The following is a 26,907-nucleotide window of genomic DNA, read 5'->3' as shown; positions in this document are numbered from 1 at the left end:
AATACCCAATTTGGTACACTGAGGAGCCACAATCAAGGCAAATTTTCGTTGATCCGTCATCATCACAAGGAGAATACTATCCAGCAGCATCCGACATTGTTAATCCAATAGTGGGGCAAGGGGGGGAGGGGGAGGGGGGAAGGGGGTTGTTTTGTTATGCTAGGTGTGTCTGGATTGTACGAAAGCAGAGAGCAAATGACGCGGAGGAGTGGGGAGTAGTGTTAGTGTAAACGTAGCACAGAGTGGGGGGGATAATGTGCAGCATACTTCCCAAGGTAGAGAAAGACTCACGCTGCTTAGGAAGGGGTTTCTATGAGAATTAAGTCCTAAGGGCAACCATCAACTAAGGGAGAGTATCCCACGTAGGGTGGAGAAATTACATGCCTTTTAATGTTTCTGGGGAAAGTTCTTGAGCATTAACATGCTATGGTACTCCTACTTGTGCATGCGTGTGTGTGTGTGTGTGTGTGTGTGTGTGACTGTGAAAAAACCCTTCATAATTGAACCATATGTAGGTAATTGTATTAAATAATATATTTATTAACAATTCCCTAAAACAAAACAAATTAGTCATTAATATATTAAATAAAACCCTTCATAATTACTATATTAATTGATAATTTCTTAAAACAAAACAAACAAATGTGTATGGAAACTTTTGGTATAAAATCTTGTCTTAGTATTACACCTACAAGGAGAAGGATCCAACTATTACCTGCATTCATAGAACAACATTCAATTAGAACTAGCTATATTTATGCATGTTGCAAGTGTCTACATTAGACCCAGTTGTCATCCATGTCACACATGTAGACCTAGTTTATAGCTTTACCTTAGCATTGACGATTAATTGAGCTTTAAGTAAGATAAGATATGTGTGTGTATCCTAATAGTAATAGAATTTCCCCAAAGAAAAGATGCAAGTTTCTATTATTAAAAACGATGGTAACTACTTAATATAATGTATATTGAAGTACAATAACAACTTGACTAAAATCAGGCAGTGTCCCATTGGCAATTTGAAAAAAAAATGAAAAACAAGGTCCAATTTTATGCCATCTCTCAATGAGACCCTTGATGGGAGGTTAATGGCTTCACTAATAGAAATTGCCGACAATCCATGAACCTTTGTAAAATAGCCAACCCATGTGCAAAAAGCTATTTTAGAAATATCACTTGGACTAAACTGTACTTGATGATATCCAGATCTTAAATTAATCTTTGTGAAATATCTAGCCCCTTGGAGTTGCTTGAAAAGCTCATCAACTCTAAGCATAAGATATTTATCTTTGTCGTAACCTTTTTCAAACCATAATAGACTACAGATATGCGCACAGAGTCATCCTTCTTCTTCACCAAGAGCACTCAAGATGCCCATGGAGAAGAACTGGTTCAAATAAAGCCTTTAATCAGCAAGTTGACATTCTGATTCCTTAGCTTTGAGTTGATTAAGCTTACATCCTAAGTTTGCTTCCTCATGTCCAAGAACCACGTCATCTATTGACGTGTTCAGAACTTAAAAATTTAATGTCATCAGATGGCCTTAAACGTCCCTGACGAACATCCTTAACCATAGTATCCCAAATATTGGAGCCTTATCCTTGCATAAGAGGTACACTATAATTATGTTTACTCAATTTGCAAAAGCTTTAACCTTTTTAACCATAGCGTATTTCAAAAAATAATATGAGTTGTTCCATTGTCAATAAGGATTTTCATTTTGTGCACATTAGCATATACATGAAGATGAACTAAATCATGAGGAAACAATGCCTTCTGCTAGATGGAAGGTGTGAGTAAGCATTCTTGGGCTTCTGCTAGATGGAAGGTATGAGTAAGCATTCTTGTGCCTCTATTCTTGTGCCTCTATACGATGAGACACTTCCACCTAAGAAAAATTAGTGGTGGACTCACTGAATTGCAGTAATTGGATGGTGTATAGAGCCTTCTCTTTTCCCTTTACTCCCTCTTCATCAGTGCCGTTGGTCTTGTCTTGATATGCATTTTGATTCAGAGGGCATTCCTTCTTGGCGTGCTTGTCTGACAAACAAACAAAATGCAAGTATTCCTTCTTTGCTCTTGCAAAATATGTGGTAGATAAAGGAACATGAGGACCCATTAAACTTGGTTGCAAAATTTATAATCGATTGAAATTTCATTGTGTTTGTTGTTAGCATAATTAGAAGATCAATTATTATTACAAGGCATAGAAAGTAGAATCGTAAAAGTTTGAACTAAGTGATAATGATGGAATGCGAGTATGAGAGAGAGAGAGAGAGAGAGAGAGAGAGTTGTTATTGTTGTTGTTATACACCACAATAAGAACCAATTTGTAAAGATAGAGTAACAACTAGATTGTACACTAGAGTAGCAATCAAATTGTAAAACCAAAGTAGCAACCAAGTCACCAAACCATTTGCTCAAAGCTAGGAGCATAGGTCATCATTATTTCAAGTTTTGAAGCCCATTATTTATAAGTAAAAACATTCAAACATTAGCTATGAGTTTAGAAATCTCCCAAAGTAGTATTTATTATAAGTGTTAATAAAGACAAGCCATTATGAGGCAGTCTAGCTTCTAAAAGTTCATACAAGCCACAAAATTCAAAGGCCATTAGCATACCAGAGCCTAGGGCTCAAAATCACCAAGCTATACCAAAGTAAGCTAGGATCAAACTCTCAAAAGTAGCTTTTTGATTGAGCCTTCCAAAGTGTGTAAGACCCTAACAACGCTATGTTGTATAACTTAATCTATTAGATAGTGAGATCATAAGAGCAACAATATTTTAAGATAAGAAACCCTATATTATGTGCACAAGATTTCAAGAAGAGGTCAATAGCTCATTATGAGGACATTATCTTCATAAATAAGGTACCCAAGCAAGCAAAAAGGTCAAGTATAAATAATAAAGTAGATAGTACCCAGTATGTTATCAACCATACGATCTTCTACCTCAAAAAACATCATTGCATTTTCACAAAGCTTTGAATTTAGAAACCCAGCTGTAAAAAAAGCATCCATAGGGTAAAACCCCACAATTTAGTAAGGTAAATCCCCATAGATAAGCAAAAGGAAATACCTAATCCTTATCCATAAATACCAAAAACATCAGTGTCATTAATTCGTCCAAAACCGTCACCAATAGATAAGATGTGTCAGATGCAAGTAAGAGTACCTAAAGGTAGCAAAAACTTAGAGATGTAGGCCCATCCAGCAGAAAGAAAATCAAAGCCCATAGTTTTTTATCGATCAAAGCTTACAAAAGTCATGAAGCAACCACTATTCACTCAAAGAATTCCATATTAGAGGGACACCTTGCTATCCATACCCTTTTGAGTTATTCTCCCCACTTTCCATCACAAAAAACCAAATCGTATAAGAAGTTGATATAAACTAGGGAATCAAAGTATCAGCATAAGTCACATTAGATTTCCTAAGGAAGATGAGAGATGCATTACATCCCAAAACAATGAATTTGTTCAAAAAGCATAGGCAACACAAACAAGTGAGAGCTTACAACCATGTTTTGATAGAGTTATCCATTCACACAATCAAAGTCAAGAGTGTCGAATCCTTGCATGGAGCACCAGAACTGGTTGAATACACAAATATCCAAGCAATCCCTTTTTATGTAGCAGGAAACTTAGGTAGGTATTAATGACACAATCCATTGAATTTATTCAGATACAATCTCAAATGAACAAAAGTTAGAGAACTATCATGCAACCTCAAGGTCGTCCACAGATGGTCAGTAGTATAATGCAAAACCAAGCTAAAAACGCCATTTAATCCCTAAGGCAAACCATAAGCCCAAACACTATCAATCAAGAATCCAATAAAACATAGAGAAAATCCAACCCAAGCATTGCAATGAGTGTGTAATAAAGAGAAGCAACCAAGGCATGTAGGGCACCTTTATGAGCACATGTAGGTGCCAAGGTGAGAAGTCGTCATGTGTTAGCAAGTTGAAACAGCTACTAGCACAAGTAAAATGACACAAGAGTGTGTGTTCATTTAAAGAAACCTGGATGAAGCAATCATAGCCAAGTAAATGACATAGAGAGAGAGAGAGAGAGAGAGAGAGTGTGTGTGCACAATCCATGCAGTGTTAAATCTCAGCAAGTATCCATTCTCAACATAGTCAGCCATACATGAAAGGGACGTGTGTGTGTGTGTGTGTGTGTGTGTGTGTGTGTGTGTGTGTGTGTGTGTGTGTGTGTGTGTGTGTGTGTGTGTGTGTGTGTGTGCGCGCGCGTGTGTGTGTGTGTGTGTATGCGCTTTGTTGTATTAAATATAATACTCATACACAAAAGAACACCATGTTCAAAAGACTTTGGACTCAAGAAAATAGGGAAGTATTTCCACAAAACCATTCATACATTCAAATCATTTTTGTACAATTTAGTCAAAATGAAAGAGTCATTCTATTCCAATTATCTCTTACATTGGGACAATAAGTGAGTCTATGGAGGAACTAGGTCTTCATATTCAAGATTGGTAAGTTATCTTGTGAAAGGATTCATAATTAGAACAAGATTCTAAACCTTCAGATCAGAGATCCCCCCCTTTTTTAAAAAAGAAACAACACCTTTATCTCAACAAGAGTGAGCCTAGAATCATTCCTTTTTCTTTTTTTGGAAAAGAGAGTAGGGATAGATCTATAGATTTCAAAGATCAATTTATAGAAAAGGTAGTATGCATTGGGATTTTAAATAATCGAGGTTTAAGTCAAGGATGACCATAAAAGACAATCTATATCCTCTTTCTGTAAAATTCTCAACCAAGACACTGTCGATTTTTGTAAATGCTTCAATAAAAGAAGAAACCAGAACACTTCAAGTACTTTTAGGATAAAAGCCTCTCAAATCATAGAGTTAAACCATAATGATGGTTTGCAGAGTTTACCATATCTCAATTGTTTAAAGTTCATAATTCTTTAAAAAAACAGTGTGTTGATAGCAACAATCCGGTAATTTACCCAGTTTTTAGTGTGATAGGAACATGGATCTCAAAAAAAAATCGTTTAGGCAACATATTAAGGCAACAAATTAAGACTTGCTGCATAAGAGTGAACCAAGAGTTCAGCATAAGACCCCAAGAATACTCAGAGAAATAGTAAGAGGCAAAATGCAGCCTTCCTTTCAAGTAACCAGGAACAAATATAAAATCTCACAAGACAAAGTAAAATAAGCCCAAAGTTTGAGGCTACCCCAATTGTTAATGAAGCAACCACAAGCCCTAAAAGGCCACAGCGAGCAACGAAAAACGGCCACCTCAAAAGTCAAAATGTCAACCCATTGTTCTGTTGATAGCAAACGATCAAGACAAGAGTTAGCAATATCTCACCAAGAACTAGATTGGCAAATAATTTTGCTACCAAACTCAACTAGTGTGCTACACAAGGGCGTTGTCAATTAGAGCCAATGGCAACATAGGAACTAGGTGCATCTTAAGTACTCTCATTCCAAGTACTCGATTTATGTCTAGTGCTCGCAATACTTCTTCCTCTCCCCTATACACAAGAAGTTTTGGACAAATTCTCACAATAATTCCCACATTGTGACTTACCTCAACATCATGAGCTTCGGTGAGGGAGGCACTGCATACCTAGCTAGGTACGATTGGGGGCAGGGGATCGCCGGCCCGGAGGGGGGGCCGGCGGTGCCCTGCCCCCAATCGTACCTAGCTAGGTATGCGGTGCCTCTCGAGCAGAAGCTCATGATGTTGTGTATTGTATGAAAAACATTGTAATAGACTCCATTTTCCTACATGAGAAAATTTCTAAATCTTCTTGTGCTAGATGGCTCCATTACATCTGTGTACTTTACGTACTGGCACATTATTAAAGTAATCACATTTCTTTAATAGATACTTTGGAATATTTTGCTCCTCCCCCAATGCCCCAAAAACACAAAAGATCCACATCAGCAACTCTCTTCGACCCTCCTCCCATCCCCTCCGCCCTCACCACTACGTCGCGTCCACAGACTACCTGCGTTGTCTGCCTTCTAAACGAGGCCCGCAACTCCTCTTTCTTCGTATCATGCACACCCACAACGGCCTGTTGTGGCACCAATGCCATTCATGCTCCTCCTACTTCCCCAAACCGTCGCATCTGTGTACTAAAAGTTTGTGCTAAAAAAACTACGACCCTGGTAGTGCAAAATCAAAAGCATTCAGAAGTACTCCCTTGGCTTAGCTAAGATGATATGTTTGGGAGCCCAAAATTGTCAACTCCTTAATTCCACTACTCTCAAAACCATAATTCAAGAGCAAATCTTGCAATTCCTCATAAGCCATTACAACAACCCATGCATCATGCACTAACAAATGAATGACAAAATTTGCGTGGTCACTGTTAAAACTGCACGTGTAATTAAACGGAAATAGAAGAACGCATTTGGAGGCCATCAACCATTGCTTTCTTCATGTTAAAAAGAATAGTGAATTGCCGTACATCAAGATAAGCCACCCAATACTGGTAGGTTCTTCAACTTATTCAATAGTCAGGAATATTCCCATCTCCACAGGAGGTATTTACCTCTTCATCTTGTCTAAATACCTCCTCATCTTGTCTGAAGTCCCTTTGTAAAAGGAGTATGATTGCAGGGCTCGGAAGCAGTCAGCCAGCAACGGCAGTCCCTGCTCTAAGCCATGCGGGCGAATGGCTTGCGCGATGCAGAGTGCGCCGAGTAATTGCAAAAATAACTTATGAAGTAGCCCCCGGGCAGGCGTACAGCTGTGGCTGCCCTGCTTGTTCAACCAACACATCGCCAAGCTCGTCGCCCATTGCCTTTCCTTCGCAGAGCTGAGAGAGAGAGAGAGAGAGAGAGAGAGAGAGAGAGAGAGAGAGAGTTACCATCCACAACCACAACATGGGGGGGGGTGTGTGAGAGAGTCGTCAAACATCATGCACACAGAGAGAGAATGAAAGATAAGAAACACCTCGTCTCTCAAGAGAATCGCAAGAGATTCTCCGTTATGTGTCGTTTCTCACAATCGAGGATACTCTGCATTGAAATCAAATTCGAAACTTCCAGTTAATCTCAATCTGAAACTCGTGTTATGAGTCTATCTTTGCTTACATGAAGAAAAGTAAGGCATCAATGAGCCAAGCATTTTAAACTCAATAGTAAGATTTTCCACCTGCTTTGAACTTCCCTTAAAGGTCATCAAAATCATATATTTAAAATAACAACCTGCTACAGAATTCTCATCAAGACCCGATCAGTCAAGAAGCGGTTTTGGTAATTTAAATCCAACTTAATATGTAAACGGTTAGACAGAGCGACATAAAATGCCAGAAACGCGTGCTTTCTTTACAAACCAGAAGAGCGCTTTTAGTACAAGTTGAATCTTATGCTGGGTTCAGACAGGGCAAGGCAGCAGAAGAGTTGGAAGGCTGCCACCCCCAAACCCCTCCCCCCCCCACCCCCCAACCGACAAATTGATACAAAAAATGATATGCCGACCAAGTTGAATACTGCACGCTTTCTAACTATTGAACACAGACTAATTGCCACAGAGCAGCATCATCTAGGCAATGCAAAACTGTTCAGCTCACCCTCACAAAAGTTGGCATGACCTCGAACACGCCATGGCCGATCATGATGATAAGTATATCCACATCCGACACAATCTTTTCACGCAACCCTCACATAAACTGTTGTAAACTTTGCTTGTCATAGAAACCTTAATTTTCAACCATGAACCTGCAACCCTCTATCCATTTCATTTTCTAGTGTCATCAGATTAACTTTACAAAAACACTAGGCCGTGCCTTAGCCTTGAAGAATCAGACAATATTATGTGTTACACACCACCCACAATATATGTACAATCAGCTGCTCTCATGCATGAAATTAGAAGGCACACATACATACACAGCTGGATGTTGAGAAATGGGCCGGAGGGGAACGGCAACCTGAATGAATCACACTCAATTGATTGGAGAGGGCTAACTTGAAGAGGGTTACACCTGTGCAAGGAACTACAAAGAGGAAGTCTAACAGTGGGAAACCTTTTTGTACAGCAAGGTGCTCAAGCATAAAGCTGCATAACCTCCTTTGGGAAAGCGCTTGAGAGCCGCATTGCATCGCATCAGCGAAACTTCCTGCCTCTATCTGCTCTACTTGCGGATACACAGCTATATTCCCTCGAAGGTAGAATCCTCAGCATCTGAACACCCCGCCGGTTCCATCTTAAGCACACAAGCCCCACTGCACTCCAGACGTTCGCAAAGTAGAACAGCATAGCCTGCCTAACTCCCTTGCCATACAGGAGCCGAAAACATTCAGCACTGGTCCTGCACAGCACTTTACCAGAGGCCTCACAAGGACGGGAGTTACCCAGGGGTAAGACTCACAGTAATCTTGGAAGTTTGCAATATACCTCCCTGCTTAAATGTAGACTGTCCGGACATCACTCTGCCCAAATGTGATTCCACATCCGGGACATTTTCGATGTCGAATCTCCAGATTCCTCTGGATGCAAGGGTTGCAAAATAAGTGATAGCACTTTGTAATCACAACCTGTACCAGCCAAAACAACTTGTTAGAGTCCATGTAAAATCGCAAACATGATCATGCAACACTAAAAACTGACTACATACTTCTTTGGGACGATCGTGACATACACTGCACTTCAAGATCGCCTTATACTCTTTCACTTCATCTTGAAGCTTCTCAACCAAAGAGCTTCCATCGCTTTGCACAGTGGTTCGAGCCAGTTTAGATTTTAAATGTGCAATGTCTTCCTGAACTTTTTTCTTTGCCAACCTTGAAAATAGAGACTTCACATAAGCACAAACAACATGATGCGAGCAAGAAACAGACTTGCCTTCGTGGATCAACTCACTTCTCTTTGTCCAGCTGAGTCAGTATCTCTCCAACTTTTTCCTTGCGGTGAGCAATCTCCTTTTGCGTTGCTTCCAGAAAGGCCTTTGTAGAAACACACTCGTTGTCTGCCTCAGCCAAGCTCCTCTTCAGGACCTCCAAAGTACTTGCATTCTGCCTCCCATCTTCTGCGGACGTGTTGAGCTGATCCAAATGCAGCTTGACCTGAAAAAAGAGAGGAGGCTTGAAAGCCTTACAGCTGAACGGAAATCTCAAGGTATTACTTTAAAAGTAATGAAAAGAAGGCCATCTGGGAACAACCTGCTGTTCCAACCTTGCCACTCTTTGCTTCTGGCCTTCCCCAAAATTCGTAGCATGCTGTATATATTCAAGAAGAGCCTGCCTCTCTTCATTCAAAGTGGAATGCAATTGCTTTGACTTGACACTTTCAGAAACAAGCTGAAAAGATGTGGTGTTAATGTTTGAAAGCTTAGATGCAGAACGTCAAAGAAGGTCCACAACCCAACACAGACCTTTATATTGTACTCATCTCTCTTTGATATTTGTTGCAAGAGACGTTGATTCTGTGTTTGCATATCTTCATAAGCTTGTCCTATGGTCTATGATTTAGACAACAGAGAAAATCAACCATCAAGAACTTCAAATAATTGCAAAATGTTTCATGTCTGGATAAATTACCTCGATTTCTGCAAGGCATGCATCGTGCTCTTCACTCTTCAAACTTGTAGCCTCTTTCAGCTCCATCACAACTCTTTGGAATAAAGAGTACAGCCAGAACTTGAGTTTTGAATACATCTTGCATGGAAAAATTACCAGATAGTATATGAAGAAAGTATACCTCTCAGAAGCATCGAGTCTTTGTCTAAAATCTAGGATTTCTGCCTCTGCCACTGCAAGCCGTTGTTGACAAGCTGCCTCGGCTTCATTGGCGACTCTCACTCTTAATTCAAGACCATGATCATCCAAAGCTGATTTAAGCTTTTCTACTTCAGCCAAAGCACTACATTCTGCTTCTCTCAATTCTGCTAAGGTCCTGTACAAGAAAATCTCTCTCTCTCTCTCGCTCTCTCTCACACACACACACACACACACGACTTGGTAACCTTTTGTATTACGTAATCAAACTACAGGCCCGAAGGCATTGCATGACAAAATGATGACATGGCATGTCCACCCGGAAATTGACAGATTTCTCTCTCTCTCTCTCTCTCTCTCTCTCTCTCTCTCTCTCTCTCTCTCTCTCTCTCTCTCTCTCTCTCTCTCTCTCTCTCTCTATATATATATATATATATATATATATATATATATACACACACATCAGATCCACCAAATTGTAACTTTTTGGTCTCATAGTGACGACATTAACATTTCATTTCAATTCATCTCTCTCTCTCTCTCTCTCTCTCTCTCTCTCTCTCTCTCTCTCTCATGCACATCTAACCCTTGTGCATGTGGACAAGCTACTTCAGGTCCAAGGTCAAGTCAGCTTAGGAAGTGTTCTGGTACCTTTGTGAGCTTGTGCGCAGGCCATGCATGTCCAGGCACTTAGAGTAGTTTGCATATCCTTTGGTTGCACACAGCATGATCATTAGCATGACAATCAGTAACCATCATGAGCATTTTACAGTGCACAGAACCCACTTTCCCTATTTTATCCATTTTTCACTTATTATTAATAAGTGACTTTGTTGGGAAACTGGGTAGGGCAAATTTGCTAAGCTCTATAAAAGAAACCTAGCGCTAGCACTTTCTGGCAAAAGAGGCAGTAGAGTTCCAACAACTAGCAGTGCACCTTCTCAACAAGACCGACAGGATTCCCTAGCGTTTTCAGACATCAAGACCTCTGGCATTTTTCACCAGCAGTTTCAGCCCAGCGTTTTCTGCAACAGATCAGGCCTAGCATTTTCGCTACAGTTCACCTGGCGTTTTCGAGTTTGCAAAGTGCCTAGCGTTTTGCAGTTTCTGGCGACAGTTCAGCCCAAGCATATCAGCATTTTCAGTTTTCAGCACTTACAGACTCCGCAAGATCAGCCCCAAACCTCGCAAATCTCACCCTACCCGCAGCAGATCCTCGCCACACGGTCAGATGAGCCAACATTTTCAGTTTCAGCCCGCTGTTCACAGATTTTAGCATCTGCGTTTGCAACGCATCGTCGTCGCCATCACCGTCCTCGCCGACAGTGTCAAAATTCAGCAGTTAGCAGATTTGCAGATTCAGCCCCTAGCGTTTTCAGATTTCAGCCCGTCTCGTCGTCGTCGACATCATCGGCAAGTGCATTGCATCTAGACCATTGTGGGCAGCATCCTTTCTGAAAGGCAATGCACGGACATGGTGGTCCACTCTTTTGTTACAGAAAGAAGCACCGACAAAATGGCTGAAATTCAAGAACCGACCTCTTCTTTCAAGAAGATTAGTTTTTAGGAACAGATTGAGAGGTTTTGTTGTGGACTTCCCAAACAAATTCGAGACTACTCTCTTGAAAAGAAGTCAGAGTCCATTCAACAATTGATGGGACATGCTAAGTGGGGATTCGCGATGCATTTGGGTAACTTGACTTACCCACTAGATGAACCTTCGACAAGTCAGAACAAAAACAGAAGACAGACAGATACACGAACTCGACTGACAGAAGACCAAAAAGATGAATATTTCAAAGCAGGAAAGTGTTTTGAATGCGGAGAACAAGGACATATCATTGCACGGTGCCCCAACAAGGCACAAGAATAAGAACGACTAACAAAATGGAAATTCAGCAAAACGAGGAGATACTCATTCAAGAACAAATTTTTGATAGAACATTATGAATGAATTAGCATTATTTTGCTACATAAATTTATGAAATACGACTTTTCGAAAGAAGAACCTATTATTTGTGAGCATATAACACGATTATGAATGAGATGATAATGATGGCTTTGGAGCGGTGATAGCTCTCGGATGAACCTGAATTGAAAAAGAGCGAGAAGATACTCGTTCGAGAACACATACTAACTTTCCAAGACAGGAAAAAGAAAGGTAAAGTGAACGGTGGTTCTTAGTTAAGAACCATCCGGCATTAAATGCGAATTGGATGGAGGAGGACCTAGCAAATACCCCTCATATTTGGAACTTTACCTAAACGCTTTTGGTCTAGCTGTGGCTATCCTCAGAGTTCCCACAGATCAACAGATTGAACCTGGTGCACGCAAGACTACACGAGGGGCGTTACTACGCTCCTTTGTCACAGAATACCTGAATGGAATAAAGTCACTGATTTCCTTTTGGGTTTCAAGGATACTGATGTGCTGACAGTATTCAGCTAAACGACTTTATGAGAGAAGTACTTCGACATAGGATCACTGAAAATGATTACTTGCATACAACAGTGCTTGAGTCGAATGATTGACCAAATGAGTGCAGCATTTCGATCTCAGAATCTGTGGACGTGATCACGATATGGGATTAGTTAATCGACATCAATGAGGTCCGGTGCGGATCTAGATGCGATGTGATGTGACTCTGATCTGAATGTGATGTGATGTGACTGTCGTCTTTGTACAAGTACTAGATGCGTGTTGTCTAGTGCGTCGGTACTTAAAGTCAGTGTCTACTGAATTGGTTTATGGTCCGTCTGTTTTGCAGGCGTAATTGAGGGCGATTACAATTCTTTCAAGAGGGGGGTATGTCACAAAGTGATGACACCGAACGGGGATTCGGAACGGGAACTTGGAATGGGAACGGGGAACGTAGACTTGACAACGGTCATCCCTTGTTACTATGCCCGAGCGGGACAGATGACGCGACAGAACTATACGGACATGATAACGTGGCAACAGTACAGAAACCCCAAATTTTGCGTTGACATACTGACATGGCAGGTTGTACATACAATCCCGTAAATCGAGCTGACAACCGAATGGAATTTTCGTAATTTGTGTTTGTTGCTTTTGGACCAAGTTGCTTTTTGGGATTACTTTGCTTTTGAGTTTAACTGCTTTTGGACTCTGCTTCTGACATCCCTTGTAAGAATAAAAGGACCCTTAGGGGCCTCACTTCTCAGAACATCTAGACGCAGAGTTTGAGAGCAGAGGACCCCTATGGGAGTTGTACTTTGCTCAAGATTTAATATAATAAAGAAATATTGAAAGGGGCGTCAAGTTTTTGGGGCCAATACCTCTGGGCACGAAACTACGTTGGGCCATGTCGTCTTGAATTGAACTGTGATTTAAAGTTGTGAAGTATTTTCAATGAATATCTCTCTTGTGTCGCGACAGATTCTAAACTTGGGCTGCCCAAGTTTGTGACACTCTCCCTCTCTCAAATTGGCTTGGGAGCATTGAGCACAGAGAGGACCTCTGACATTGTACTTTGTCAAGAATTAATCTAAAAAGAAATACCGAAAGGGACGCCAGACTTTGGGGCCACTACCTCTAGGCACGGAACTACATCGGGCCGTGTCGTCTCTCTTTCTATTAAAGTTCAATGATTTTTGAAGTTTTTGTTCGTGTGTTACTAATGATTTCTCGCTTGGTGTGTCGAAGCCTGTAACATTATATTTGCCCGAAGGCACAACAAGATGATTGGGGCTGATAGTGAAACATCCCCTACCATAGGGGAAAGACTGCCACTGATACAGAGTTACAAAAGATGGGTGATACGTCCATAGACTAGGAGCAGGGGAGTTAGGGAAGAAAGCAACAGAGTTGCAGTAGAAAACTCCACCAAGAATCTCTAATAGCCAACTCCAGGTCTCTAGGACCAAACGACGCACCACAACGAACCAGGCAACACCACCGCCACATACCTTGAATCAAGTTCCGCCAGAGAGAAGACCTTCAACCATATTTGGCAGTAGTCTATGGTTGTACGAGGCTTGCAGAAGAACTTGAAGAAGCTATGTCCAGGACGAGGTAGAATCCACTCCTGACCCACCACCAACCACACCATCCAGTTCTGGACAGAAACCCACCAAGCAGAGAAAGAGAGTGCAAATAAACATGTAGCAAACACAAAGACATGCAACATAGCACTCACTCACTCCCCACACAAGCAACCAGACAATATAACAAGCAGAAACATGGAACACATACGAAAGAAAAAGTCGCAATCAGAGAAAAGAAACAACTTCAAAGAGCTCAAAGAATTTGCCAAGTTCACAAATCCAACGAACATTATACCAAGTGTTCATAATGAGTCAACTGAAGCCGAAAAAGAAGTAAACGCAAGAAACCCCCGGCGAGGAAAACCGCAAGCAAAAACATACCTGCAAGGGGTCACGGGCTCTCGGACAGAGTAGAGGTGCAAGGGAGGGCGGAGGGGAAACCCACAATAGAGTCACAGCAAGAAGAACTTGGCGCGCACGCTGGGAGAGGGCAGGCGACGCAACGCAGAGATCAGACGTTAGGCTCTCTCTCTCTCTCTCTCTCTCTCTCTCTCTCTCTCTCTCTCTCTCTCTCTCTCTCTCTCTCTCTCTCTCTCTCTCTCTCTCTCTCTCTCCCCGTGACGATTGAGAGAAACAGAGAGAGGATCCATGCGAGACACACGAAGTGGCACAATTCCACTCCTAAACAACACTGGCACCAAACCCTGGCGCCTCTTTCGACCCCAACGGCCCTTATAAAGAATACAAGGGTTGCCTTAAAGCAAAGCCCCAAAAGCAGTTCTCTCGAAGCACTAAACCCCAAAAGCTCTAGTCCCTAAAAAAGTTAAAGATATACCAAGATGAATCCAGGATAAGCCAAGATTCACCCGTAGAGGAAAGTGCAAGGTATAGACCCATGGTAGTCACCCACGAGATAATATAACCATCAGCTCCATCATGCATAGTATTGACTAAATACCACGACATCCAACGTCGACAGTGCCCACTAACTAGGTAATAACATATGCTCCCAAACACAACACACCACAGGCACACACACGTGAGCATACATCAACATAAAGTTCAGCCTACTGAGTTTCTGTCATGACTTTGGAGATCGATGTCCAATCTGCTTGCAGTTTACGAAAATCCATACCTTCCAGTCAACACAACACGAATTGCGGAATTCCGCAAGTCTACCACGTTAAATGTTTGTACATCCATGTCGCGTCAGCAATCAACACATTTTGCGGGAATCAACTCCATGGGTCAAGCTATTCATAAATTTGGGTTAGGCCTCTTGACCGATGCTCAAAAGTTCTTCTAGGTTTAGTTCTTCATTTTCTGTTATCCACTCGGCCATTTCTCTTCCACCTGGGCATGCAACGTCATCACATTGTCACACATTAGCAATTTGTGGCATATTCTCTCTTGAAAGAAAAGTAATCGTTTGCCATTAGACTTGCAAAACTCAATCAAGTTAGTTCAAAAATCCCACGGTCAATCAATTTTCTCATTCCGTATCAAAGCTCTTGATATTATGTAGCAACGTTAGCCATCACACCCGAGGTGTCTCGATGCACTAATACTATATACCCAGACCTCTCGCCCAATATGAAGCAGATATGGTTGGCACATCATGATACAATACAAATGATTACAAATGCAACTATAGGACAAAAAACCAAGCTCCCCAATAAATACTTCCCCTAAAAATAACATCCTTTGTCTTCCGTGGTTGCCACGTAAGCAGTTTGTGACAATACGACTCATGTTGTTGTGGAGCCTGAGACGTGTCACGTTCCTATGCCCTAGAGTACCTCATCTTGCACACACAATCTCTACTTCGAATCTGCCTCTACTATGCAGTGCCGCCACCGCCAACACAAGTTTCTAGAACCTTGCATCTCGACTTCCATGGTTTTGTTTTGCAATGATGGACAAAATTGTCTTACCTAGTGCTTGCCCAATTTTTCTTTAAAGGTGGTGAGTTGCAAATTGTGGTGGTCTTTGTTGTTGGCAACTGATTATACCAATCTCTCTCTCTCTCTCTCTCTCTCTCTCTCTCTCTCTCTCTCTCTCTCTCTCTCTCTCTCTCTCTCTCTCTCTCTCTCTCTCTCTCTCTCTCTCTCTCTCTCTCTCTCTCTCCATCCATCCATCTATATGTATGTATGTATGTATATAAGCACATTGTTGATTCTCCATTACTTTTGACCTCTCGAAGACGCCCAGTGTCACGATTGTGACGTATTCTTTGTCTTTGTATTACCTTCTTCGATTGATTCTTTTACAAATACGAAGACGCACAAGATCCGAAACCCTCGATTCTCCAAAGGATGCGTCTCTTCGCCCAAGAGTCACAGCTCTTCAACGAATAGCCATGCCTCTTCAGCGAATGGCTGGACCTTTACGTCGAAGGGTCACAACTCTACAGCAGGACACAGCTATTGGCCTAGAGTCATGTCTCTTGACCTACGGTCATGTCTTTTCATCGTCTCTTCAGTTTCTATAAAACACATTTCAATCAATCAACACACATTCAGTCTCTTGTCTTCTAGTTTCGTTCTCAGTTCAGTTTTTATCTAAGTTCAGTTATGAATAAACACGCATAGTAAGCATGTTCTTCACACTGGTGTCAGAGCAATTTTTTTCCCCGGGACCCAAAGGTTGTGAGCCTCTCACCCTTGCCGCTATCCTCTCACCCTCCCGGAGATGTATGGAAGCTACTAAGAGATGGTGGACACATCCAGTTGTGAACCTCTACGCATCCCAACCCACCCATCCCCATGGAAGATTGAACTAGTTTGCAGGACTCAAGTTCACTCGTTCTCTCTCCTTTGTTCATATTCATGATAATGCTCTACGATTCGTGTTCCTTGTGTACTGAGCATATGAGAGAATGTCCGTTGGCCGTGGTCCCTTGCAAATGGCGAGCACCTCTATAAGTATGTGTTACCAAGAGAACCCAGCCCAACATAGAGCAAAGAGTGCTCTCTTCAACATAGAGTGCACCCCTTCACAAGTGATTGCACCGCTTCATCACAGGGTAGTACCCTTACTTCAAACGCTACTGCGTTATCTACCTTGCCTTAAATAACATTCCTACGCAACCTTTAGGATGCGCAACAAGTCCAGACATCACATACGCTACTCAAAAGCATTGCTTGGGTTTTTATAATGCCACATCAGCATATTTTTCAACATAATTTTTTTTTAAAAATCCATGTCATCAACTTATGCCATGGTAGTATAAGGCAAACAACAGGCGTAAGAATAACAGCCAACGAGACTGCTCTTCCTAGGCAACGTGACCTGCCGCAAGCAATGCTTTGGATCGAACAAACTCAGCAAGCATTAGCATGGACAGCTTACCTGCACTCACTTCATTCTAACCCAACCTTAATGCTGCCATAATCAAACATACACGTAGCGTAGATTCAACAAGAGATGCAATTTTAAAAGAGCTGCAATTTTTTAAAAAATCTAGCACGTAGACCTTGGTGGCAGCCCTTAGTGGTGTACTCTTGCATGAAGACTAAAGTATCCATCAAAGAGAGGACCTGCACTCTTGCAATCTAAAATCTTAAGGCTTTCCCATGGCCTTCGTGTTGTCATTACTGTTGAATAAGATCCCGGCAACAGATGTCGTTTGTGATGCTACTTCTCTACCACCGAAGAGTCTAAATGTTGGCAACAAGTTTCAAAAAGTTTCTCAACAAAAGGTTACTCAAAGCATGGTTTCTCAGAGACAACTAGACACAAAGTGTTTTCGTGCGAGCAACAAAAGTCTCAGCACGAATATTCTTGGAAATGCTACAGTTCTAAGCTACCTAACTTCTCATTGGAATCATCAGCAACAAAAGCAACAACATGAAGCTTCCAAAGAAGCTCATCTTAAAAAGAAATCTATATATACCTAGATGAATCTAGGATAAGCCCAGATTCACCCTTGAAGGAAAGTGCAAGGTATAGATCCATGGTAGTCACCCACAAGACAAAATAACCATCAGCTCCATCACGCATAGTATTGACTAAATACCACGACATCCCCACTAACGTCGTCAGTGCCCAATAGTGGGTGTAGAACTAGGTACTAACATATGCTCCCCAACACAACACACACCACACGCACACACACATGAGCATACATCAACACAATTCAACGTACTGAGTTTCTGTCATGACTCCGGAGATCAAGGGCAGACTCAGCCATAATGAAGCCTAGCACTAAAAGAAGCATTAAATCGAAAAAATTAGCACAAAAATGAGATAGTTAATAGGGCATACGCACCACAAAAGATAGAAAGAATTAGCACAATATCAATTGGTCGTAACTCGGACGAAAACTTCACAATGTGAAGTCTGCATGTCCGCTATACGACTAAGAAATATACCTAGATGAATCTAGGATAAGCCCAGATTCACCCTTGAAGGAAAGTGCAAGGTATAGATCCATGGTAGTTACCCACAAGACAAAATAACCATCAGCTCCATCATGCATAGTATTGACTAAATACCACGACATCCCCACTAACGTCGTCAGTGCCCAATAGTGGGTGTAGAACGAGGTACTAACATATGCTCCCCAACACAACACACACCACACGCACACACACATGAGCATACATCAACACAAAGTTCAACGTACTGCGTGGCACATATATCCATATCACCCATATCAAGATGGGCTTACTTAGTGGCACATATATCCCACCCTAGTCAAGTACTCGGTCGTGAATGCCGTGACGCTAGACAAGTTCCCCTTCGCGAGCCATGCCCTACATTTAAGTCTTTCTTGTCTGATGGTGGTAAAGTTAAAGATTTATTGCTCCTTTCCTTGTGCAAGAGGATCCTTCGGAGGTCTAGGCAACAACCTTGAGCCCCCTCCTTCTCAATTGGAAGCCTTAATACCCGTTGAAAGTTGAAACAGCTGAAGATTCAGAAGATTCTAGTCCTTGTGTGACAACCAACAGACACATAACCCCTTCTTCGGCTATGATCCAAGCAGAAAAATTCACCTCGTCACCGCCCTTGTAGAATAAAGTCTTTGTCTCTGAACAGATACCAAATGCATTGGTGAATGATAATTTTTCAAACTTACAGGTACCAGTCCTTACGCAAAGGATAAATCAGATGCAGACTCTTCCATTACGACTTCAATTGTTGCAATTGAATCTTTGGACCAAGGTGGAAAGGTATGTAGTGTACGGCATGGTTGAGGTACATACAGAACGTACTTCCGTACTGAACCACATTTCAAGTACGTGATAGGTACGTACTATTTGTAAAAAAACCATTTTATATTGAAATTAATTTCACAGAGCTTTCAAAAATTAGACTCATAAACAAATTAACATTAGAATGAACACACATGAGGAATGCGAGAGGAGAACCAATGCTTAGAGAGACGGGGGGTCACAAAGAGTACGTGCAACTGTGTGATTGTCTACGAAGGTCTGCACAAATCTTCTCTCTAGAAATCGTAACACGTGCGCCCCAAAGTTTTAAGCCTTGGCACACACTTCAATAAGCCTAAGCCACACAAAAGGGCTCCCCAAAACTGTCCGCCATAATCAATGTGTTGATTTTCCCCAAATTTTTCAAGTTGGCCGTATTGTACGTATTGTACCGTATCGTACGATTGTACCGTACTGAATGGTTCAGTACGTACGTACGGATGCAACCTTGCTTTGGACACAACTTGTTCCAATAATAAATCTTTACAAATAAATATACCTCCAAACACTATTCTGTCTCAGTCTACGACATCCCTTCAGGAGGATTTTACTGTTTCAGACAAACCAGAATACCCTATGGTCATGTCTTTTCATCATGTCTCTTCAGTTTCTATGCAAGAACACCCTTGTAACACATCAATCAACACAAATTCGGTCTCTTGTCCTCTAGTTTTGTTCTCAGTTCAGTTTTTATCTAAGTTCAGTTATGAATAAACACACATAGTAAGCGTGTTCTTCACACCCAGAAGGTGCCTACCTACAAGGAAGTAAAACTGATACAACCACCTGAAGGTAAAGTACAAGGCTGCCCAAAGGCATGAAACCTGTAAGCAGTTGAAGCCCATCACAAGCTGAAAAAACTAAATGATAACGTAGGCTGAAACAATTGTAACACTCAAAAACCAGGGGAAAAACCCCTCCTATTCAAGGTGGAGAGCCAAGAGAAGATAAGCATAGATATCACTAGAAGATAACCACCTCGTAGCTGTCGAGCGAAGAGAGCCATCCAAGGGGCATCTATGCTACCCAAGACTGTCAAGCGACCAAGAAGAAACTGAACGGGCAGGAAGGAGGATGGGCGGGAAGCAACACAGGTGGACAAATGAGATAGCTATTGAAAACCATCGCCCCGCAAAGCCATGCATGCAAGCACCACACACAAACACCAAAAACTACACACACACACACATTCCTGAGACACACTCATAAACCGACCCCCAAGCAAACAAGCACACACAGACCCGCACACCAAACCCCAAACTAGAACCAAGAAAGACACACACACACACACATTGACAACACACGCGCACGTACACCCCCTACAAGAAAGCACACGTACATCCAAAGTCACACACAAAGGCACAAGTAGAGGCTCTCATCCCGGCCAAAACCCATGGTTGCCTTCGTTGAAAGACACCACATAGGAGAACCCTCTTCAGCCGCCCCTACAGAGAAGGGAGAAGAAAAAACATGCAAAAACTAATCTTATAAGACTTCTTATCATAAGACTTAAGGTTATCTAGCTTGATGGTAACAATTGATTAAATCCTTCGGAAAAAAATGTGTACAAGAGCAAAGTGTTTACCTAGCATATGTTGAATAACTACCAGACATGTCAAGAATTACTCTAAGCTCTAGCTTGCTTACTTTGAGCTCTTTAAAAAAACATTTGTATCATAAGAAAGTGGTTTACCTAGCATCTGCTGATTCACTACCATACATGTCAAGAATGAGTTTAAGCTCCTGCTCACTTTCACGCAATAATCTGGCCTGGAATTTCAAGGAAACAAGGCATCATGTCAGATTGCATCCTAAGAAATTGCAACAAAAATTATTTTTAAAAAGCAACTTCTTCCATAATGACTGGACTCTACTTCATCCATCTCCAAAGCACACAAAACAGTACTTAGTATGAGAATGAGAAGCACACATATATCCATAGACACAAGGCCTCCCACAAAACCATCCTTCACAAAGCAAATGCCAAATAGGGCATGTTAAACTATACACAAACTTACAATCAGTAAAAGTCTATGCACATTAACTGATGACCAACATATGCAACAATGCAGACCGCAGGATACAATAAAACCCTAAAATTAGTAGTGCTATACAAAGTAGGATCTAGAGCTTGTTAACAAAACTTTACATGAGAGGCTACTTAACCAGATGCACATAGAAATAGGTTAATTTATTGAGGCACTATTTTTGACCCAGCAAAGGCCATGTGCAAATAAACTGAATATCCATGCTAGGAGACAAAAGTCACAAGTTACAACACTCCATGCATCAATGGAACTCTCTTCAACACCATCTCCATTTGCAAGCAACTTATAAGAGCACTCAACCATATACATGGCATGTATGTGGACCTATTTGTGTACCAAATAAGAAATGAAAATAAAATAAGTGCTTTGGCACATCTTACAATGAGCTAAATACTTTAGCGCAAGACTCTATGAAAGTTCAACTTGCATATCCTATTCATATTTTAACATGTTGGCAAAATGTGTAATAAGCATCTTGACAAGGGATGTATAAACCCAGGTAACAGGCTTGGACACACCAAGCGTGAAATCAATAGCTACACACGAACAGAAACTTCAAAATCATTGAGCTTTAATAGAGAGAGAGAGAGACGACTCAGCCCGATAGAGTTCCGTGCCCAGAGGTATTGGCCCCAAAGTCTGGCGCCCCTTTAGGTATTTCTTTATCATTAATCATTGCAAAGTACAACTCCCAAGGGACCTCTGCTCTCAAACTCTGCGTCCAGTTGCTCTAAAGAGTGAGGCCCCAAGGGCTCTTATAAACTTACAAGGGATGCCAAAAGCAAAGCCCCAAAAGCATCAGTTCAAAAGCTTCAAACTCAAAAACTTTAGGCCCAAAAGCCAGCCAGCGCACATCACGGAATTTTGGCTGCCACGTCAGCATAGTCAACGCGTTTTGCGAAAATCCATACGGCCAGCCACGTCATCACTTCAACGCAATTTGCGGCGTCCGTACAACCTGTCCGCCAACCAACCTTTTAAGTTCTAGTATCCCTAGGGCCTTGTCGGCATGTGTCCTATAAGTTGGGACAACTTATGGACATGCCACATCATCAGTTTGTGACAACCCACCCCATGAACTTTAAAGTATATCACACTAATGCAGATTCCCAATTCCTTATCATACTCTCACCATAGTTAGCACTGCAAGAATCAATTTCTGAAGTAAGATGAAAACCTTTCCTTTATGTGATACGTCAAAATTAGATTTCAAGCATGCATTCAAATTGTGGGACACATGTCAATATTGAAGTTTCACCTAAAACTCATTCAAATTACACTTTAGGTAAGGAAGAAAGGGGAGACGTAAGATTTCCCACTTGACATTCGTGGCTCTTTCTACAGGGCGACGGTTTAGAAAGCCGAGTTTAAAATATGTTTGTAAACATGGAATTCATCCAAAGTTTCAAACATCCATTACTTTTCCATATAATATTGAAAGCACCCATAGTTACACGGAATGGCCATTTTCAGTATTCTGTTCCCCATTGTTATTCCAACTTCCCGTTCCATCTTTTCCATTCCCCATTCCACGTTCCAATGTTCCGTTCTTGGAAACTATGAAAGCAACAACAAAATTTCTCCCTAGCTAAATTCTCACTAGCCCACTAGGCCCTACTATAAAAAAGCCAAACTCGGGCCATTGAAAGGTCAACAAGAGTGCTTAGCCCCTTTCCCCAATAGCCGATCACATTGCACATCCCCAATTAAATTGTCACTTGAATTTGAAACACAGACATAAAACACATCAACAAGCAGCCACCCCCAGGTTAAGGGGATAGACTTCATCTTATTCATTTCAAGTATGAGCCATTGAGCACTCTGACTGATATAACAACGCTGCTGCAACTGGAATACCTTATATCTCCAATGTTCCCAAGGCCAAAACACTTGAAAATCATTCGTTTATCTTAAGAATTGATCTGCTCCACACCCTCTCCTTATACAGCATTCTTTAATTCAAGCCAGGCTTATTACTTAACTCAATAATCAGCACTGAAATAGTGCCTTGCACACCATCCAAATGACGTGTTCAGGTCATGAAAGGGCTTAAGCGACTAACATGAACATCTTTTGCAAGTACATCGAGCTGCATATACATTTCTAGCTGAGGCTCCAGATTCCACTAGCAAAACCATAGGTCTCAAAGAAGCACACAATCTAGAACTTGTAGCTAGGAGGGCATTTTTAAACTCCTGAGCCTATCGTTAGTCAAGATTCATGCCACTGCTTTGCTTTGAGAAAGCACCCTGCACCCTTATGTCATCCATCACAACCAGTGGCAATGCTTAGTAAAACCTTGGCTAGGTCAAATCAGCCTACTTAATGAAGTTATTCATAAGTAATTCATAACAGTCTCTCTGCTTGAGCATCCCAGAAATGTAACAAACTAAACAACTTATAAGGGCACTCCTTCGTCGATGGCTAGCTCAAAACATAGACTATGCAGTTTTCTCATTCATTGTTCCAACTGCCAATGTCTTTTCTCCTCTGCCACAACTTCAATAGCACTTTTACTATCATGACACGTCTTATTACTTTTACCTCTTCGCGAAGAGATTTGACTTCCAAACGCTGATCGGCAATTTTATCAGTATAGAACTTGCATTCGTTTGCCTGCAAGATGACAAGACGGTATCAAAAACTCGTATGTGCTGCTAAAGTTTCACGTCAACATAACGCGACTTGTAAATTAACCTTTCTTTCAAGCAGCAAACTTGTGGACTCGGCTTCTGCCCTGAGAACTTCTGCTCCACAGGCAGCTTCTTTGTACTTATCCAGCTGTTGCTGCATCATGCCCATTTCTTTCTCCAGAGTTGATACCATTACTTTAAACTCTGCAACTTCATCTTGTCGATCTGAAAAGATGCTCCCGTGAGCAACATTCTTAACACTATGTAACGCTACGCATGCAAGTGCAGAGACACTTAGCACTGGGCAAAAAACCTACCCAAAGCATGGGATATTTCATCCAGTCTGATACTCAGACTATTCCACTTTGATATGCCATCTCGCAGCTTCGTTTCGAGCTCTGAAAGCAGCTGTTCACTTCTTATAATTTCAGGCTCTGTATTTCCATTGGGCTCTGTATTTAAAGCTACATCACCATCACCCCTAGACGTAGTATCTTGTTCGATCTGATCAAAACATAAAATGTAATTATGCAGAAAAACCATAAAAACAGTCCATCTTGCACCAATTGAATTACCATAGAGTTATTTGTTTGAGATTCGAATTGCTCCAACTCCTTACTCAAAGTCTCCACTTGGTCTTTGAGAGCATTGTACAAGTATGAGGTTGTGATATGTTGCTCATCTTTCAATTTATCCTATTAACAATGCATCACAAGTTTAGATATGCACCTCTTTCCATGTCTAGTGATTTTCACTGATCTATCCCTGGCAGTTACCTGCGCTTTGTGAAGCTGTTCAAATAAGCGTCCCTTCTCCTTCCGTAGATCCTCTAGTTCTTTCAACCTCAGTGATGCTAAACTCTAAGCAATATCCAAAACACGGTAAGAAAACAGACTTCACGCTCAATAGACCTAAAGAAGATAATAAATAGCTTGCCTTTGCTTCTTCTACTGCAGCCTCCAGTGTCTTGGAGTCTTGCAAAGGCTTTTCATCCATTCTGTCACTTGCCTCAGTTTTAACTCCCCCTCCGTTCCCTGAAGTTGAATCCTTTTGGCTTCTCAAAGCTACAATTTTTTGTCTAGTATTTCCTAAATCCACAATAGTTTCCTCCAGCTCACCTTCACTCCAACCAGAACAAGTTACACAACTTACATTCACACAAACAAAACACATGAGAAAGTATGATGAGCCACAAGCTAAGAACACCCTTATCATAACCTCAAACTTGCACGTTTTGCTTAAAGTTAAGACCCTACTTCTGTTGCAATTGCTAGTGCACCAATAAAAGTGAAAAAGTAGCAAGAGTACAAGTGCCAGACAGTCAGGAAGGAACATACCAGCTAAAATTTTAATATCTGCTTGGTTGCGCACTCTGTTCCTCCGCCACAATCGAACTTGTGACAAAAGATCCTTGTGTTTCAAATGTAGTGTATCCATGTCTGATCTCAATAAAGAAACTTCGCTTAGATTATCATCAATCTGTTTGGATTGTGAATCAGCATCTGACAGAAAAAAATCAGCACCCAATTACACAAGTCAACTTTGGAGCTGTGGGAAGGTTCCACGTTACAGTCTAATGCTGTATAAAGGCATTAAAGCAAGAAATGCCAACGACAACAAAACTTGCCATGATTCTGCAGCTTCCCTTGGAATGTGTGAAGAAGTTCCTTCTTACGCGCTCTCTGAGTATCGATCACCCGAAATAAAGGCTCTACACTTTCCAGTGCTGCACCTCGGCAAGACTTTAGAGTGAGCTCAGCTGAAATGGTGTCATTACTCTCATTACTATTTTCTGTTGCACCAGTCGCAAGTAATCTTTGGAAAAAATCTTCTTCAGCAAAAGAACGACTTCCAACATTATCTGCTGGAACGTAATCAATAATCAGAAAGAAAATAAACCCGGTTGCAGTCATTTCACAAACAAAACAGCAGTAGTAGCTTGCCTCTTGATAGAATATCTTGTTCTGATGCATTGTCTATCAAAGAATGATTGGCACGGGCTGAAAGATGTTCAACCTTCTCCAATAACTGTAATGCAGTGTCCGTAAAACATGAGTTCTCGTGCCAAAATTCCAGCATATAGGATAGCGGCTAAAGTAAGGACATAACCAGCAGCGGTTGAGCAACTGATTTAAAATGCAGTAAGGACAACTAACCATGCCCCATGCATTCCGAACTGTATGTAAAGAACCTTCAAGGGAGGTCTGCTTTGTCTTGAGTTGGTTACATTTTCCCTCTAATGCATTGATTTCACTTCTTTGCACATCAAGCTGCTGCTCCAACTTTTGATTTTGATACTGCAGCATTGCTGCATCCACCTGAAACACAACCTTACAGTGTATAGCTAGAAAAGAAAGAGGGAGGAGAATGATGGCAACAATAATATTACTGGGAGCTGAGGTCTTGACATCAAAAGGTTAGAATATCGTCAACCCATTCAACCTTAAACCAGAGCAAATTTTGATTGTTTTAGTGAATATGAATGGCACATAGGCCAGCCCAGACAAAGAGTGAGGCTACAGGCAGTATGCAACCCTAACCGCCAAATTCAATTCAATCACGTCATCCTTCAAATCAAAGAAGCAACCTTTCTCTATCTCAATTTCTTTCTCATGTGTTATGCCTATACATCCACTACCTGCCCTGCGCTATATTTTCACCTTAGGCCATAAACACCCAGAGGTACTCCCAAAAACACTGAAGTATGAGCGAATCTTAGTTTGTAATGTGTTCAGGCGGCCTGTGTGATGCTGGCCTGCGAAGAGGTGCTACTGTGTTTTTGCCAAAACAGGAATGGATCTATGGGTTAAGAGCGAGGGATGACAAAACCAACAAAAAGCGGGAGAGAAAGAGGCACAAAAAAAGAAGCGTACCTTCTTCTCCTCAGTAGAATGCAAGGACGCCTGCTTCTTGAGTGCAGGAGAGATGGAGCTATGGTTGACATGACGACGTTTGCGCTCCGGTTCTTCTGTGCTTCCCATGATGCCCCGAAGTGGTAAAGGGGCATGATACTTACCCACAGACTCCAGCTCGCTGCCGCAGAAGGAGGCAGAGAGGACGCGCACGCGCGCACTCGCACACACAAACGCAGAGCAAAGTAGGGTATCCGCAGGTTTTCGTCAGCTACGCAGGAAAATGCTACTAAGGGTTCCAGCCCAAAAAAGGTCGCTGCTCTCTCTTCCGTCTCATGGAGGAGGACCACTGCGTAAACTCATGGGTACCTCCCAAAGCAAAATGCCTACAGTTAATCACTTCGTTGGTCTTTTGCCTTCTCAAAACTTCCACAAATTGTA

At 41.6% G+C, this 26,907-nt stretch overlaps 1 protein-coding gene across 1 annotated transcript; it reads right to left on the bottom strand.

The window, feature by feature from the left end:
• Window positions 1-7,697: 7,697 nt before the first annotated feature.
• LOC147442486 (E3 ubiquitin-protein ligase BRE1-like 2) lies at window positions 7,698-26,852 on the bottom strand. The gene is made up of 19 exons (XM_086528648.1): window positions 26,488-26,852; window positions 25,771-25,932; window positions 25,558-25,642; window positions 25,242-25,475; window positions 24,952-25,116; window positions 24,551-24,732; window positions 24,391-24,474; window positions 24,190-24,309; window positions 23,932-24,118; window positions 23,679-23,839; window positions 23,526-23,597; window positions 20,627-20,703; window positions 9,694-9,888; window positions 9,534-9,606; window positions 9,368-9,454; window positions 9,156-9,293; window positions 8,857-9,059; window positions 8,612-8,777; window positions 7,698-8,531 (listed from the first exon to the last, which is right to left on the bottom strand). Exons 1-19 carry the CDS (start codon window positions 26,593-26,595, stop codon window positions 8,400-8,402), a joined length of 2,631 nt encoding a protein of 876 aa, XP_086384774.1. The 5' UTR covers window positions 26,596-26,852; the 3' UTR covers window positions 7,698-8,399.
• Window positions 26,853-26,907: the final 55 nt, after the last annotated feature.

Source organism: Adiantum capillus-veneris, chromosome 14, assembly GCF_014529385.1.
Source record: "Adiantum capillus-veneris isolate H3 chromosome 14, ASM1452938v2, whole genome shotgun sequence".
Lineage (NCBI taxonomy): Eukaryota > Viridiplantae > Streptophyta > Polypodiopsida > Polypodiales > Pteridaceae > Adiantum > Adiantum capillus-veneris.
Note: the sequence above shows the minus strand (reverse complement) of the source record. Positions and strands in the feature narration are given on the sequence as shown.

Excerpts from the sequence above, each read along its gene's own strand:
- LOC147442486 (XM_086528648.1), bottom strand. The coding sequence starts at position 26,595 with ATGGGAAGCACAGAAGAACCGGAGCGCAAACGTCGTCATGTCAACCAT. Across the intron at positions 9,607-9,693 it reads AGACTCGATGCTTCTGAGAG|AGTTGTGATGGAGCTGAAAG; the intron begins GTATACTTTCTT and ends TTTATTCCAAAG. Across the intron at positions 9,294-9,367 it reads GAGATGAGTACAATATAAAG|CTTGTTTCTGAAAGTGTCAA; the intron begins GTCTGTGTTGGG and ends ACATCTTTTCAG.